This window comes from Porites lutea, chromosome 2, assembly GCF_958299795.1.
Source record: "Porites lutea chromosome 2, jaPorLute2.1, whole genome shotgun sequence".
In the NCBI taxonomy this organism is placed as follows: Eukaryota; Metazoa; Cnidaria; class Anthozoa; order Scleractinia; family Poritidae; genus Porites; species Porites lutea.
Genome location: NC_133202.1, coordinates 7,213,529 through 7,227,957, shown reverse-complemented (window position 1 = coordinate 7,227,957; position 14,429 = coordinate 7,213,529). Strand labels below are relative to the sequence as shown.

Genomic DNA, 14,429 nt, shown 5'->3' with positions numbered 1-14,429 from the left:
AGGTTTCAGCAGTCAAAGTTTTTTTGTTAGAATTTCAAGCTGATGCACGATTGCCAGTATCATAACCTACCAACTACTCTCCTATGCACTCAGGGATTGTGTAATGACCAAAAATGGTGGTGCACCGGAGACTCACGGTACCCTAAACCTCTTGTTCACCTTAGTTTTCATAGTTCTACAAATGACACCAAGTTTCTCAATTTTATTTCCTCACTCAAACAAGTCACACACATTATTTGCATTCCTAGACTTTAAAGACATCATAAAGATACTCTTTAACCCAACATTTAATTTTACACAGGTTTGGAATTTAAACATTGTACAATGCTATAATTTCTGTGGCCTTTTTTTTTTATAAAAACGAATCAAAATGCAGGTCTCAAAAGGTTTTCTGTTCGGTATTATCCCCACCCCCCCCCCCCCCCATCCTCCCACTTTTACTATAAACTAGCCAGGATGTTAGTTATTTGACCAGGAGGAAGAAATCATGTGCACTTATGCAGTTGAACCTCTCTACCATAGCCACCTTGGGGACAGAAGAAAGTGGCTGTTGTAGAGAGGTTTTAAACAAAAGTCAATGTATGAATTTATTGTCTCCTGGGACGAAAAAATTTGCTGTTGTAGAGAGGTGGCCTTTAGTGGAGGTTCGACGGTATTCCCCTTCACTCTGAAATGCCTCCCAGGCTAGTCTTGTCCTCATTTTGTATGATCTAAGGGATAGCTATTCCCCTACTGTACATGACCATAAACTTTGATAGATGTGGAAAAATACTTTCTGATAATAAATTAAGATATCACAATTTAACTGTTCATACACATTCCTTTTTAACTTATGGACAAGTAGACTTAAAAAATGTCAACCAGAAATAAATATAATTGTTCTATCTCAAGAGGGATATGCTTTTTTCTAAGCTTTTTCTAAGTGACATGATATTATTATCTGCAACATTGTTATACAGAAATTTCTTGAATTTAAGACTTTTTATAGAGTACTTTCCAACTCAGAGCTATGAGTCTTTCTTGAATCTGTTCTGAATCAGTGTATTATTTCTAGCCCTCACGAATTTGAAAATTAAAAAGACACTAGAACTTACAGAAACAAATATTATGAAACTCGTGTAAATTCTAAGGTCATTGCATGAGGCAAGGGAAAATTTAACCATCAGAGCCATATATAATTAAACAGGAGTTGTAAAAGGAGTAGTAGACTCAAATGAACTTTAGAATAACTGTTTAGAAGCAAAAAGTAGGAATTGTTCTAGTATTAAAAACCCCTTACACACATCCTTATTGTTTTGATTTCTTTCTCTTTTTGTAAAATAGTTTGAGCCAAATTCATTATCTTAATATTAATGAAGGCTCTACGATGAAAGTGACTATTTGTTTGTTGTAATCTCAGATTCGCCTTCTGTCTATATATTAACAAGCAACCTTCTGGGTTACGAGTAACAGTTGAACAGATGCCACTTCAGGCTTTTTCCATGCACTTCAGATCTCTAATTTTCATGCTAATAATGGAATTGTTGAGTTATAAACTAGAGCTGGGGTCCCTGTACTTTTCCATGAACTCTTGATGGAAGGCTTTCAAACGCTCAAACAGAGGCTTGAGGGCTTCAATTGGTGGCAGTATTGTCAACCTACAAAGGTACAGGGGGAAACAAGTAGTGAAAGAGTTGAATAAATCGCAGTAATATAATTTTAATAGTTTAAACAATTTTGCATAAATCACAAAAAAACCCTATGGCTAGGATTACATTAAAGCACTAATTATAAGCACATCTCATTCTGTCAATTGTAACTGGATAACCCCTCTAAAATCTCCTTGATTGTACTGAATCAACTTAATGACCATCTCCTGTTTAGTTTGTTTGTTAGCTCAATAATTTCTTTTGTGTGCTGCACTGGTATCACAGAGGTCAAGGGTTTGAATCCCTGTGCTAGTAATGTACAAGCATGAACTTTTTAAGGGTTTCATTAGACAACTGTGATTATCGTCTTTTCTTACATGTGAAATTCTTCATCCTGCAGTTCATTTATGACTCACACATTACTCATTCACATTTCATTTAAATTGTTTCATGGGTTTATGACAAACCAACTTAATGACCAGCTACCATGCAGAACTGGCTTGCTAGCCTAACTGGTAAAGTGTTGAACCAACAAATTATGCATTGCGTACAAGCCTGAAGTCTTCCAGGCTTTCTGTTCACAACTACGAAAGTTTCGGTTGCATCAACAACTGTGATGATCTTTTTTAATGTTAAATATTTGATTGCATTTTCTTTTGCACAAAAAAACTGTGTTCTGACTTGTTTTTGAGAGATTTTGAAGAAATACACTGCGGTGTTGGATAAATTTTGATGAACACTGGTCAACAACAAGGTGTTCAAGTTTAATCAATGCAGAAACAAAAAGTTGCATACAAAATCTGGTTTAGTATCTCTTACCTGAAGTGGAATGTTCCATCTCTCTGTCCAAAACCATTGCCAGGCACTACACACAGTCCTGTCTTTTCAAGCAACTCTAATGCATAAAAGCTGTCAGGGTGCATACCCTTAGCCTGTTAGGACAGGGAAAACAACAACAATAGCTCATATTACATTGTATTCACAATTTTGAGATGATCAAACAATAGTCAAAAAGGGCTACTTCCCCATATTTAAATACACGAGTAATGCAACACCATTCACATCTCAACACAAGAATTGTCAGAACTTCTGAGGACAAGATGTTTAACTTCAGAGCGTCAACTGAAATGGGATGGTACAATAGCTCTTAAAATTCTAACAGGAATGGCTGAGAAAACAATAAACAAACAAGAGTAACAATGGACCTTATAGCCTTAACAGAATAGTCAGCTGTGTGCTATGGAAGATCCAATGAAATTGGAGGTTCTAGAGAGCAGCGTACTATCAGATTGAAACTATGCATAAAGATGTTGATGATCCTAGGGATTGTAACCTTAATTGCATTGGCTAAGTGTGAGGTCGAGATGGCTGGATATATGGCCAAGGTATTTTTTTTGTGTTTTTATGGACTGAGAGGAATTTGAGGCCAATAAACATGCAAAAAAGAACAAATTTTATTCTATGGCCTTATTATTGTATTATTTCCTTGCACAGTTGCTGGATCAATGTTGGAAAGCCTGAGTGGTCTTGCCTGCTTGAGTAGCCAATCAGAACACAGGATTCACTCAATCTTGCATGCTCACTAATTCAGCCATATAAAAATATCAGACAATACCTCTTGTACAATACCAAAAAATAACTTGAAAATAACAATACCTTGGCTTCATCTTGAGCCTTTTTAGGCAGAAATAATTGTGGAAATGCATACATAGCTCCCATCACTTCATTACACTGAAATCCCTCCATTGAGTTGAAGGTTTCTGCAACAAGTTTGGCTCGCTCCTTGAATGATTGAAGAACAGCTGTTTTCTCCTAAATGTGAAATTTAAGGAGGAGTTTATGATAGTTGCATAGAAAATTTAAGCAAATAATTTAGCTTTTTTTTAATTCTCGGTTTTAAATTACACAAATTTTTGACAAAAAAGTCGAATTTATAATTTATTTCTGGGCTGATTTTTTTTTTTTAATTTAATTTTTTTCCATTAGTTCTTTCATCTTAGTTTATCATATCTTAGAAATGAAATAACTCTGCCACTGCTCTCCACTTGTTTATGCTAACATAAAAACACATTCACCGCACTGTCAGAGAAAAGTCATAGCATTTTAATAAGTTTCACTGCAAATTAATAAAAAAATGTTTATAAATCCACTAGTTGCCTGAGTGGTGCACATTATAAGCAAGCACAAGAACCGATTATTTTCTGGTAAGGAGATAATTAATATTATTTTTGAGATGACAATTTAAATGCCTTATTTTATGTTGTGGTTCAATATTTTGTTATTGGTGTAATATGACAATGACTGAAACAGTTAAAAGGAAAATGAAAACTGAAGCAAGAATAAAACTGAACCACATAGATCTTATACATTAGCCATGTATGTAAAATTTTTAAGAGAGGAGGATTTCATGCATGCAATTACCTTAATAAAAGTGTCATATGACTCATCTCCAGGTTGAGGGGGGCTAACAAGACAGTCCATCATAGCCTGAAGAAAAGCATAATTTATAATAACAAGAAATAACTTCAATATGATGATCAAGTTTTCAACACCTTACAGAAAAACTTCAACAGACACAGGTTCATTAAGCTAGCTATTCACTTAATACATGAAGACATTCCTGACAAATTAAAATTTTAAACCTTGAAAATGTACCATCACCAGCCCTCAGCTAATGATATAGATATCCTGATTAAGTATTCCAAAAACAAGGAAAGAAAGCAGAGAGAATTGTTTCCCTCACCTGACCGGTAATGCAAGAGCAAAGCTTTGCTGACATCATCTTTTTTAACTGTAATCTGACCTCATTATCCATTCCCACAATCTCCATGTACCCTCCCCTAAAGCCACACCTGAAAATGAAAAGGTAATAATGAAAAACATTTTAAGCATTCACCACTTTAATAACAAGAAGGAAACTAGGAAGTCCTGTTCATGCATCAGTAATGGGGACAGATAAAAAAACTGACTAACAGCTGACGGTTGTGACTACAATGGATACCTTGAAATCATGGACTAAAGTCTTGGGACACTTTTGTATTTCTGGGACATTTTCCAATTCACACAGGTCCAACCCCTCCCCTCACCCCACAAACAATGTTGGACGGGTATATCCAGAATTTTTTCCGTGACTTTTCAACTTTGTATGGGGTGGGAGGAGGGAGAACTGCAAGAAAATTTTGAAAAGGATGCACTGCTTTAAGAGGGAACCGAGAAATAACAGAAAAATATGAATATTGCAGTACTGTCCCAAGGACTTTTGTCCAGGATTGTAGAATGGATACCTTGAAATCAGGTTTGACTAGGTATTTTAGCTGAAATTTTTGTGTGCAAGTTATAATGTTAGGCCATACAGTGAAACCCTGTTAATACGGTCACCAATGGGCCAAAAGAATTTGGCCGTAATAACGAAGTGACCGTATTACCGGAGTGGCCATAACGTGGGGTTTCACTGTAAAAGGGCTTTAGTGTTCAAACAACAAATTATAAGCTGAACACTGTTGTCAAAATTTTGAGGATCATGTTGCAGGTAAAATGTTCTCAGGCTATCTAACAATCTCCTTTGTCTCCTATGAATAAGGCTAAGAAACAAAGGGAATTTAGATTAAAACTGGGTTAAAGAATGGTCTTAGTCATGATTTTACCCACAAGACTAGCATCTCCAGCAAAGAAGTAATGTTGGAAGTTAGAGAAAAATGCAATTATTATTATAAGATAAGGACTCGACACTATGTTCTATATGTTCGATAGGACCCTGGTACTAGTTTCTTGGACCACGTTATTCTTGTTTTATGCTCTCCTCATTAAAAGGAATTCATCCGTTTTTCAGAGACCCATATTTAATAGAAAATGGCCATTCTTGCTAAAGAATGACAAGAACATAAAACGACAACAAGGTGGTCCTATACACTAGTACCAGGCTCCTTTTGGGCATATAGAACTTGGTCCCAGTCCTTATCGCATAATAATATTGCTTTCTTCCCTAGAAGTTAATTAGAGCCATTGCAGGATATATTTCTGAACTTACTCTCCAAGAAATCCTTTGGATGTTGAGTGAAAAGAGATGAGCTCAAAGTCATCATAATCTGATCCTAAATCTCGCAGAACCTTCTTAAATGAGTGGAATTTCATTCCTTCTCCATAAACATTGGCTTGATATACCTGAATTTGAAGAATGAAATTTATCAAAACTGTGAGTAATAGTGAAGGAAAAATACCTTCAAATTACGCATTCAATCTTTCAGCCTTTCTACTAATCATTTAAAGGTTTGAAAACGTTAACTCTGTCAACAAGGGTAGTGTAAAAAATTATGTTCTATTTTTATACTTAAATCCTATTTCTTATTTCTTGTTTTATAAAGACTTTCAAATTCTTTGCTAAAGCTCCCTCTTTTGATAGATTATTTTCTTATTTTTTATGGCCAAGGAAAAATAACCAAATTATACTGTAATGTTGAACAATCGTAGGCATATCTACCTCATCTGCAAGTAGAACAAGTCTTTCTTCCTTGCAAAATTTAATGATGTCTCTGACATTTTCATAAGATAGGACCTGACCTAGGAGAAACATAAAAAATCATAAGAATGTTCAACTGAGATTTTTTCATCCTTAAAAATTCGCTATCACTGTACTAATGGTAATGAAAAGCAAAACTTGAAGATACTTCAATGGACCATGATTAAAACAGAGAATTTCTGGCGTTACATGTACCTGTTGGATTGCCAGGATTAATAACACACAGAGCACGTGGAACACAGTGGGGCTTGGCTTCATTCAAAGATCTTTTCAGCTCATCAATATCAAGCCTCCAGCCATTGGCTTCATCAAGGTAATAGTTTATCTGCAGACAAACAAGATAATAATTTGTTATGGATCATAGTAGAGTCTGAAGATTAAGTGTATGCCCTCTTTGATTGAGACCATACATCAGCTTGTAACCTCTCTGAAGATCCAAAACTGCAGAATTAGCTATAGTCTGCCCCATAGACGAAACTAAACTTTGGTTCAGTCTATCTGCAAAACAGCACCTAAATCCTTGTTTTGGGCCCCAACCATGTACCTGGATTTGAATAATAATAATAATAATAATAATAATAATAATAATAATAATAATAATAATAATAATAATAATAATAACAATCTTTATACAGGGAGCTCACTTCACAAAGAGTGATATTCAGTATACCGATTTTGATTTTTCAGTTTGACCAAAGTCAAACTAAGACCCTAAACATTGTGAGTGGCATGCTACGTCAGCTGTTTACTAGTGGACCTAATTTAACCCTTTAAGCTCTAAGAGTGATGAGTGTCAAATTTCTCCTTGTAATATCACTGTACTGATTTATAAAACAGAGTGGCCATGAGAATTAAGGACACGATCACACTAGATGAATGTAATTGATACTTCAACAAATTCTCCCCACTACTTCTATTAAAAATGTATAGGGATAACAAATGAGAATTTGAATTTTGATGTTAGGGTTTACAGGGTTATTTGGTACCTGATATGAGTTCATTTCAGATAGTGTTGCAGAGTAGAGTGGATACTGTGGAATTGGGATCATAATTCCAGCTCTACCATTTCCAGTATTGACACTTGTCTGGAGAAGTTTCAATATTGCCTTGAAAATAATATCATAAAGAAACGTTTACAAGAAGAATAAACAATTACAAACAACACCAACAACTAAACACGCCCTCTCCAAAATTCATTGGTATTCTCATGTTGTATGTCTTTAATGGCATAGTTAGAAGTTGTTAATTTACGAGTTGTAAATAAGCAATAGGCTCCAATATCGGAAAACTTGTAGGCAGTAAAATGCAACGTTCTTAATCTGAGTCATCAAAGTTGCCAAGCAAAATAATGTGTCATTTTATCCAAAAACGGTTTCCATGCCACAGTTTTCCAAAACTGACTGAGGTAAGAAATACTAGGCCTCACATAAATACTCACATTACATGCTTTGAAAAAAAAACTATAAATAAATTAGAAACAAATTAGCTACATGTATAATAATTATTATTATACATGTAGCTCAGGCAGCATTTCACAGAACAATAAAGGTCCCAACTGCGGTTCAAGGAAAATGTGTAGAGGACACCGTAGGGACAAGGTATGGTCACCCTGTGAGTAGAGCCTCTTTTTGCCTTCTTGATTGTTGATTTTAAAAGGAGGCTCTGCATGAATCACATCAAGCCTTTGAAGTTGCTGCTACCCATATGCTGGACTAGTTAATCTTGTTCTCTCTTATCGAACTGGTTTTCTGAGCGCAAACATTTGTTTATTGAAAAACCGATGGTCATAACTGAGCCTGATGTACTAGGCACATGGCTATTGAGCCTGGATTTGAAACTGTATCCCAGGAACAAGCAGCTCTTTCTCAACAAAGATCAGATCATTATGATCCCAAAGATCTTACTCAAATCAAGCAAAGTCTTTCTTGTTGATGGCAAAATCAAGTAAGTGGAAGAAAGGATCTGTTTGCAGGGTGACCTGTCACTAAAAGAGCCAGGGAACAGGGATTTTCCCTGGCTACTAAGAGCATGAGCCTTGGCTACTTTCATAAGAAACAAAACGAAAATACAACCAAAAGAACTTCCTTGCTGTACAAATATCCACCTACTAATCACATGTACCTGGCAACTTGAAAGTTAAGCGACTGCCCCAGGGTGAGGCATGTTAAGCCACTAGGGCATGTACCAATTACTAAGAAAGAACAACGCTCTTGTGGAGCTCAATGCATTAAATCATTTCTCACCCTTATGGCCTCACTAGCTCCACTTGTAAGATAAACTGAGTTTGGATCTGAAGGATATCCATCTCTATCACCAATGTATTTGGCCACATTATTTCTAATGCCCTCCAGTCCTTGAGAATCCGAGTACGCACCTTGAGACATAAAAAATATCAGGTTAAACTTTCTTGTTACAGGAAAAATATTATAAATTGTGAGATATATACAACATTATTATACATCAGACTCACTATGAAAAATCTGATTGGTCAAGAGCATTCAATCAATTCACAATAGCTTGTGAACTTGACATGATGAATGCAATATCTGCTGCAGATATTGCATTTATCATGTCAAGTTCAACGTCTGCCTGGTTACCAAGCCCCTTGGAGTGTTCTCCTCAGAAACAGAATGGCTGAACGCTTCGCTTCTGTTTCTGAGGATGAATTATTTTCAATTAATGTTTATAAAGATTTTCCGCTAAGGATTTTTCTATTTTAATGTATACTTTATTCAGACAAAGGTTTTATTATTGTATTTTAAAATTTGTAAATGATCTTGGTTAAGCTTATCAGTGTCACTTTCACCTTAGTTTTGAAATAAAGCCATTTTTCAACAGATGAATGTCTTCTTTTGCCTATTGTTTAAAAAATGTATAATAAAACAATTACTGAATTCGGTTTTCGCATGATATCATCAATTATCAAAACCTCCTGTCTGTATTATCTGCCTCAGCCTTCCGCTTCGGAAGATAACACAGACCTCGGTTTTGATAATTCATGATATCATGCTCAACCTCATCCAATAATTGTTTATTATCTGCAGGAGAAATGAGATGTTAATAATTCTACATGCACCTACCCATACTAAACCCCCTCGTATCATTCAATATTCTTCTGGCTTTAGCCTTTGCATCAGCTGGAAAGTCAGATGTTTCCAAAAGCTCTGGACAAACGCACATGGCAATAACCTAAAATACATTTAGAAGAAAAAAAAACTTAAGTTTATGATCAATTACTAAAGCTGTAATTCAACTGATCTACATAACACTAGTTGATGAACACAGCACTGGCAAACCTGACGTGGAAAGGTAAGTGGTTTCATTCCAAGGGCATGAGCGTCTCCAATGTTTGCTTTGACCACTTCTTTGTATGGTTTTGGTGCCCCCTAAAGGTTAAAAGAAAGTTAAACATTATAAATTGTTGTCTAGTCACAGAATATGTAACAGTTTTCCTTTTAATACGGTTTATAAAGAAAACTCTGCATTTTATGATTGTCGGGGTTAGCGTAAGAGGCCATAAGAGCTTTTATGCCTATGACCTTGAGGAAATAACAAAAAAAAAATCAGTGTGAAAAGTGGAGCAACAAAAGCTTGCCAGAATCAAAATTGCAAGAAAAAAAATGTGTCCTTTCTTGTCCTCCTCCACTAACGAGTTTATGACATAAACCAATCAATCTGCTTTCCTGTGTTCTCTCCTATTCTCTTCTCTTGCTCCAATGAATGAGTAGGAGAGAAATGGGAATGAGGTTGCAAACCACTGACAATAATATAATTAACTTTGTTATATAACTGGAAAATTTTTCCCAACAGCATACATTCTCATTGGTTACTTAGAGGTCACATAACATCTAACAATGAAACTGTTTCCCATCAAAATCTCTGAGCAGGAAACATTACAAAATTTGTGACGTCAGAGGGTAACAGTGCACTCAATGCACTGTTACCTGCGAATGTCGACAGATGACCCTCATCACAGCGAGGTTTATTGAACTTCCAGCTATATAACAAATCACTTTATCGCTGGTCCCTCAGCAAACAGTTAATTTTGTTTCCCTCAAATCTCAGTGTTTCCTGAGGCTGACAAGGGAAACATTGAGACTTGAAGGAAACAAAAATATGTTTTGTTAATTATTAACTGTTTCCCGAGGGACTAGTATTTCAGAATTTTGTAAGCAGAAACAGAAGTAGCCTGCGAACGGCAGAAGTTTCTCCTTGCTTATCGCCTCTGAGGGACGTTTCGCGAGGAGGACCGTCTGCGACTCAGTGACAGAAATTCCATACTGATGACGCAAAATCTGTCCGGAATCCCATCAGAAGCGCTAATTGGTCGACGGAGTAGTTTCATTGTTCTAGCTATTGTTTACGAATGCCAGACAAAAGACAATAGGCCGCAAAGGTCAAATGTAAACACGATGAATCTCGAACAAAACAGTCAATATTTGTGGAGCATAGTCTTCTCTAGAAGAAGCATTTGAGTTTTGCTGGAGCTCATTCACAGATGAACACAACACTTTTCCAAAATTGACCAGGAGAAATGTAAAATTGAACAAATTTGCATTTGGAACCTCATGACTACCGGATTTATTATGTAACCATTGATTTATGTCATCAGTATGGAATATCTGTTGCTGAGTCGCAGACGTTCCTCCTCACGAAATGTCCCTCAGCGGCAATGAGCGAGAAGAAACGTCTGCCATTCGCAGGCTAAAACAGAAGAATAACCCAGTTAGTTCTCCTGTGTCTGCATGACTCCAGCAGTTGAGTTTTTACTACAATGTAAGCAAAGTAGAAAAAGAACTTGGTTTTCGCTAGATCTCTGATGAGTTCAACTCTGACTGTTCATGTGACTCATGATGCCAATGAAACCTGTTTCATCCTTTTCCTTCTTTCTATAATTCCACGCCCCCTTGCCACCCTCTTTTCCCTGTCCCATATTAAATTTTTTGATATTTTAGAGAAACCAAAGTCGAAGGCCAAACTCAACACAAACATTTTCTTTAAATATCGCACCAACCACCACAGTGAGTCGGTTGGTAGTTTAGTCCAATGTTTATTGTCGAATACCACATGTAAAGCACTACTCATGCAGCCTCACACGTTTTCTTGCTATTTCTGCGATCATAGACGTTCAACGAAATTGTAAAACCTACACTTAGGGCGATTTTAGAATTTTAAAAATGCGTAAGATTAAGTTTTATTCAGGACTAAAAATAACTATAAAAACGTACCTTCGCTAATTCTTTTTCCAAAACTCCCGCTCGCTCTACAATCGCCCCTCTCACTGCATATTCGATCTGTTTCACGAAAGGGTTCATCGTTTCTCCTGTGAGAATTTTGGCGCTGGAACATTTTCCGTTGACTAAAGAGAAGGAACGAGATTTAAATGATGACACCAAACATCTTCTACCCCAAACGCTTGATATAAATCGGCAAGAGGACATGTTTTGTCCAAAAACTCAGACAGAAATGGGGTTGGACTGAGTCTTTTTGAAAAATTCATAAACTCATGGTCACGTACAGAGGTTAATTATATAGATGATCGTATTACCTACGGAAGCCATTGTTCGAGCTTTCGGAAATCTTCGGCAATTTAGTCTTCTTGCATAACATTTAGTGCCATTGGTGTTAGTAAAAGAGCAAGTGACTAAAGAAAACTATTACAGTAAGAGAAACTCGTTTAAAAACATGCAAAACTCGATAGGGTGGACATGAAAAGTTTTCGACAATAGTTCGTATCGATAACAATTCGATTAATAATCGGAAATAATCGCTACAACTTCGGTTGAAAGACGATCTTTGGGAGATACTGGGTCACGCTCTTCATGCAACAGACGAAAGGTACTCATTTTTTTTCCTTCAGTTTTCTCTTCCACACATGGTCCACAGCATTTCACATTAAAACTGTTTTTCTTTTGCAAAATAGCTGGATGTCCTGGTAGAGTCTATACCACTGCGTTACTTTTTTGTCACGATTGCACTTTACGGTATTTTCGCGAACGACTATATCAGCTGTTTGTTCACACGTACGTCTGGCTATTATAGATTCTAGAAACCGGTGGTGTAGACTTGTCATTACTTATCCAGCTCCGGATCGCTAATGAAGTGTACGTATATAATTCAAGAATTACATGACTGGGTCTGAGCGATATTGATGATCAAGACCTTGCTATACCAGAAAAGCAAGAGCTTTTACCAACAGGCACGACAGCAGGCATTCAGAGTTGACAATCTACAGGATACTAACACATTTTTAGCGCTTTCACCTACTACGTAGCTCCTACTGCGAGAGTCCGGTGGTAAACGCAGGGTGTTGCAAACTTTGGTTGATCGTACAAGGAAATAAATTAATTTCAGCGTAATTTCAAACTGGTTATAATTTAAACTTCAGGTTTTTGAAGAAGGCGCACGAGACAGTTTTCAGATGAAGGGTCAGGATTAAGGCCAGATTGTGAGATGAATTTGAGAAACACTACGTTCTGTCTTTGGAGTCCAATAAAATTTTTTTACGGTGTTTAAGAGAGAAATGTTATAAACTCTAACAAAGACTGTCCCTTTTCCTCATTAAAAATTCAGTAGAAGTTGTAGCGATGTGTCCTAGATTTCAAACAGAAGATATCCTATCCTAGTTTCTCTATTTTACTATGACAACTAGGACAACAACGCCTTGCCCAGCTGTAAATGAACGTTTTAAAACATACAAAAACACTAACATTTGATGTTGTCAGTTTTAAGGCTTTTCAAGTAATTATATTACGTAAGTAGCTCTGTGTGTGTTTTGTTTATGGTAATCGAGAGGACATTTTCGGAACCATATTGTAATTTAAAGGTGTGAGGAACAAATAATTTTTGCTCAACGGTACATAAATATTAAATGAAATGTTTCTAAATCTTTGGTCCAGTTGGCAAAGCCGTGAGTAAATCACTCGTCCATATTGAAACCTTTCAGAAACTGTACTGTATGTACTTTAGAATAAAGCGCGCGTGCGTTCTACACGAATGCTCACCGACGAATTCAACAAACGTGCTGGAAAAAACTATTTTTACCGCCAGACACTGAGACAAAATGATCAGAGCCGATTTAAGGCACCAACAACCCTTTATCAGTTAGTCTACCCGAGAAATCAGGCGCTTAAATTCTCTTGTTTCTTGTTTTGGCGTTCCTAATGAAGACCAAAAAAGCCAACTGTAGGAAAACTTTATATCTTACCTTGTTCCCCATTTCGAATCATATTCGATTCAACTTTTTGTAACCAATGTACACTTTCTTACACTTTCTTCGTGGCTGGTTTGAAAAAATTGGCCGCAAAACTGGCAAAATTCTTTTGTTCCTCCTTGACAGAAATAGACTCTCTGAGTAGGACTTTACGAATTTCGAGACGTGTCAGTGTGCAACTTGCGTGACTCGGGAACCAAGTCACGTTTCTGCCATGAATGCGTCACGTGAGAGTAATTGATTCGCCGACCCGGGTTCTTAAGCCGGCCGCTGCACGGGAAACATTCTTTATTAAAATTTTACGACTGGGCAGGCTTGACGACTAGGGGTAAAAGAAACATTGTGTATTTGGTTTTGCGCTCGAAAAGCATAGGGCGCTTTCCATTAAGGAAATAAACCCGGAAATTTCGGTGGGAGCAAAAGTGGAATTTCCGATTGGTAAAAAGTTGTTTCATTTGGTCGTAAACCCCGGTACGTCGCGGTGCCTGACGATTCTATTCAGTGAATATGAACCTCTGAATAAATATTGCTATTACTCGTTACTAGATACTTACCAATTAATCCAAGGCCAGGGTACTCGTGGTACCAAGTGCCTCCATTGTGGGCTAGCAAAAAAACAAACCGTGCACTGATACAAGAGCTTGAGGGAAGCCATTTTGATTTGTTAACTGGCCGTTACAGATTTTCTTGCCGTGGACCTGGGACTGGTACAAACTACGAGGAACGTGTAAATGGAACACGAAATTTTTTTGGAAATACGGGCCCACCTTTTTAGATTTTCCACTTTTTCAGGGAATTTTCCAGTGGAATGAACCGACGAAATGTTTTCCATCTACCGCCGAACCGGAAATTCCGGAAATTTTGACTAAATGGAAAGCGCCCATACTATGTACAGGAATGTTCATGTCCATGTCTTCCCTTGTTTTCCCCTGCGCACCCCCTACTGCGCATAATATTGCGACATCCAAGATGGCGGCGGTTCTTCCGGCTCCGAGCGACTAAATACAGGAATGGCTCCGACCTGTAATTGGAGGATAAAAATAGTTAGTAACTAATAAGTTAAAGCTTAACT

General features: G+C 36.9%; 1 protein-coding gene across 4 annotated transcripts; it reads right to left on the bottom strand.

Annotated features, from left to right (window-relative positions):
• Positions 1 to 856: 856 nt before the first annotated feature.
• On the bottom strand, positions 857 to 14,014 carry LOC140927569 (alanine aminotransferase 2-like). Of its 4 annotated transcripts, none has more exons than XM_073377245.1 (14): positions 13,912 to 14,014; positions 11,373 to 11,503; positions 9,441 to 9,530; positions 9,225 to 9,333; positions 8,388 to 8,518; positions 7,131 to 7,250; positions 6,340 to 6,469; positions 6,106 to 6,185; positions 5,656 to 5,789; positions 4,372 to 4,480; positions 4,050 to 4,115; positions 3,285 to 3,440; positions 2,448 to 2,560; positions 857 to 1,637 (listed from the first exon to the last, which is right to left on the bottom strand). In XM_073377245.1, the coding sequence occupies exons 2-14, from the start codon at positions 11,457 to 11,459 to the stop codon at positions 1,529 to 1,531; spliced, it is 1,434 nt and encodes a 477-aa protein (XP_073233346.1). In that variant the 5' UTR covers positions 11,460 to 11,503; positions 13,912 to 14,014; the 3' UTR covers positions 857 to 1,528. The 4 variants fall into 4 exon arrangements, with proteins under 4 accessions (XP_073233346.1, XP_073233344.1, XP_073233345.1 ...); XM_073377243.1 differs by lacking the exon at positions 13,912 to 14,014 and adding an exon at positions 13,352 to 13,487; XM_073377244.1 differs by lacking the exon at positions 13,912 to 14,014 and adding an exon at positions 11,693 to 11,827.
• Between the last annotated feature and the right edge of the window lie 415 nt (positions 14,015 to 14,429).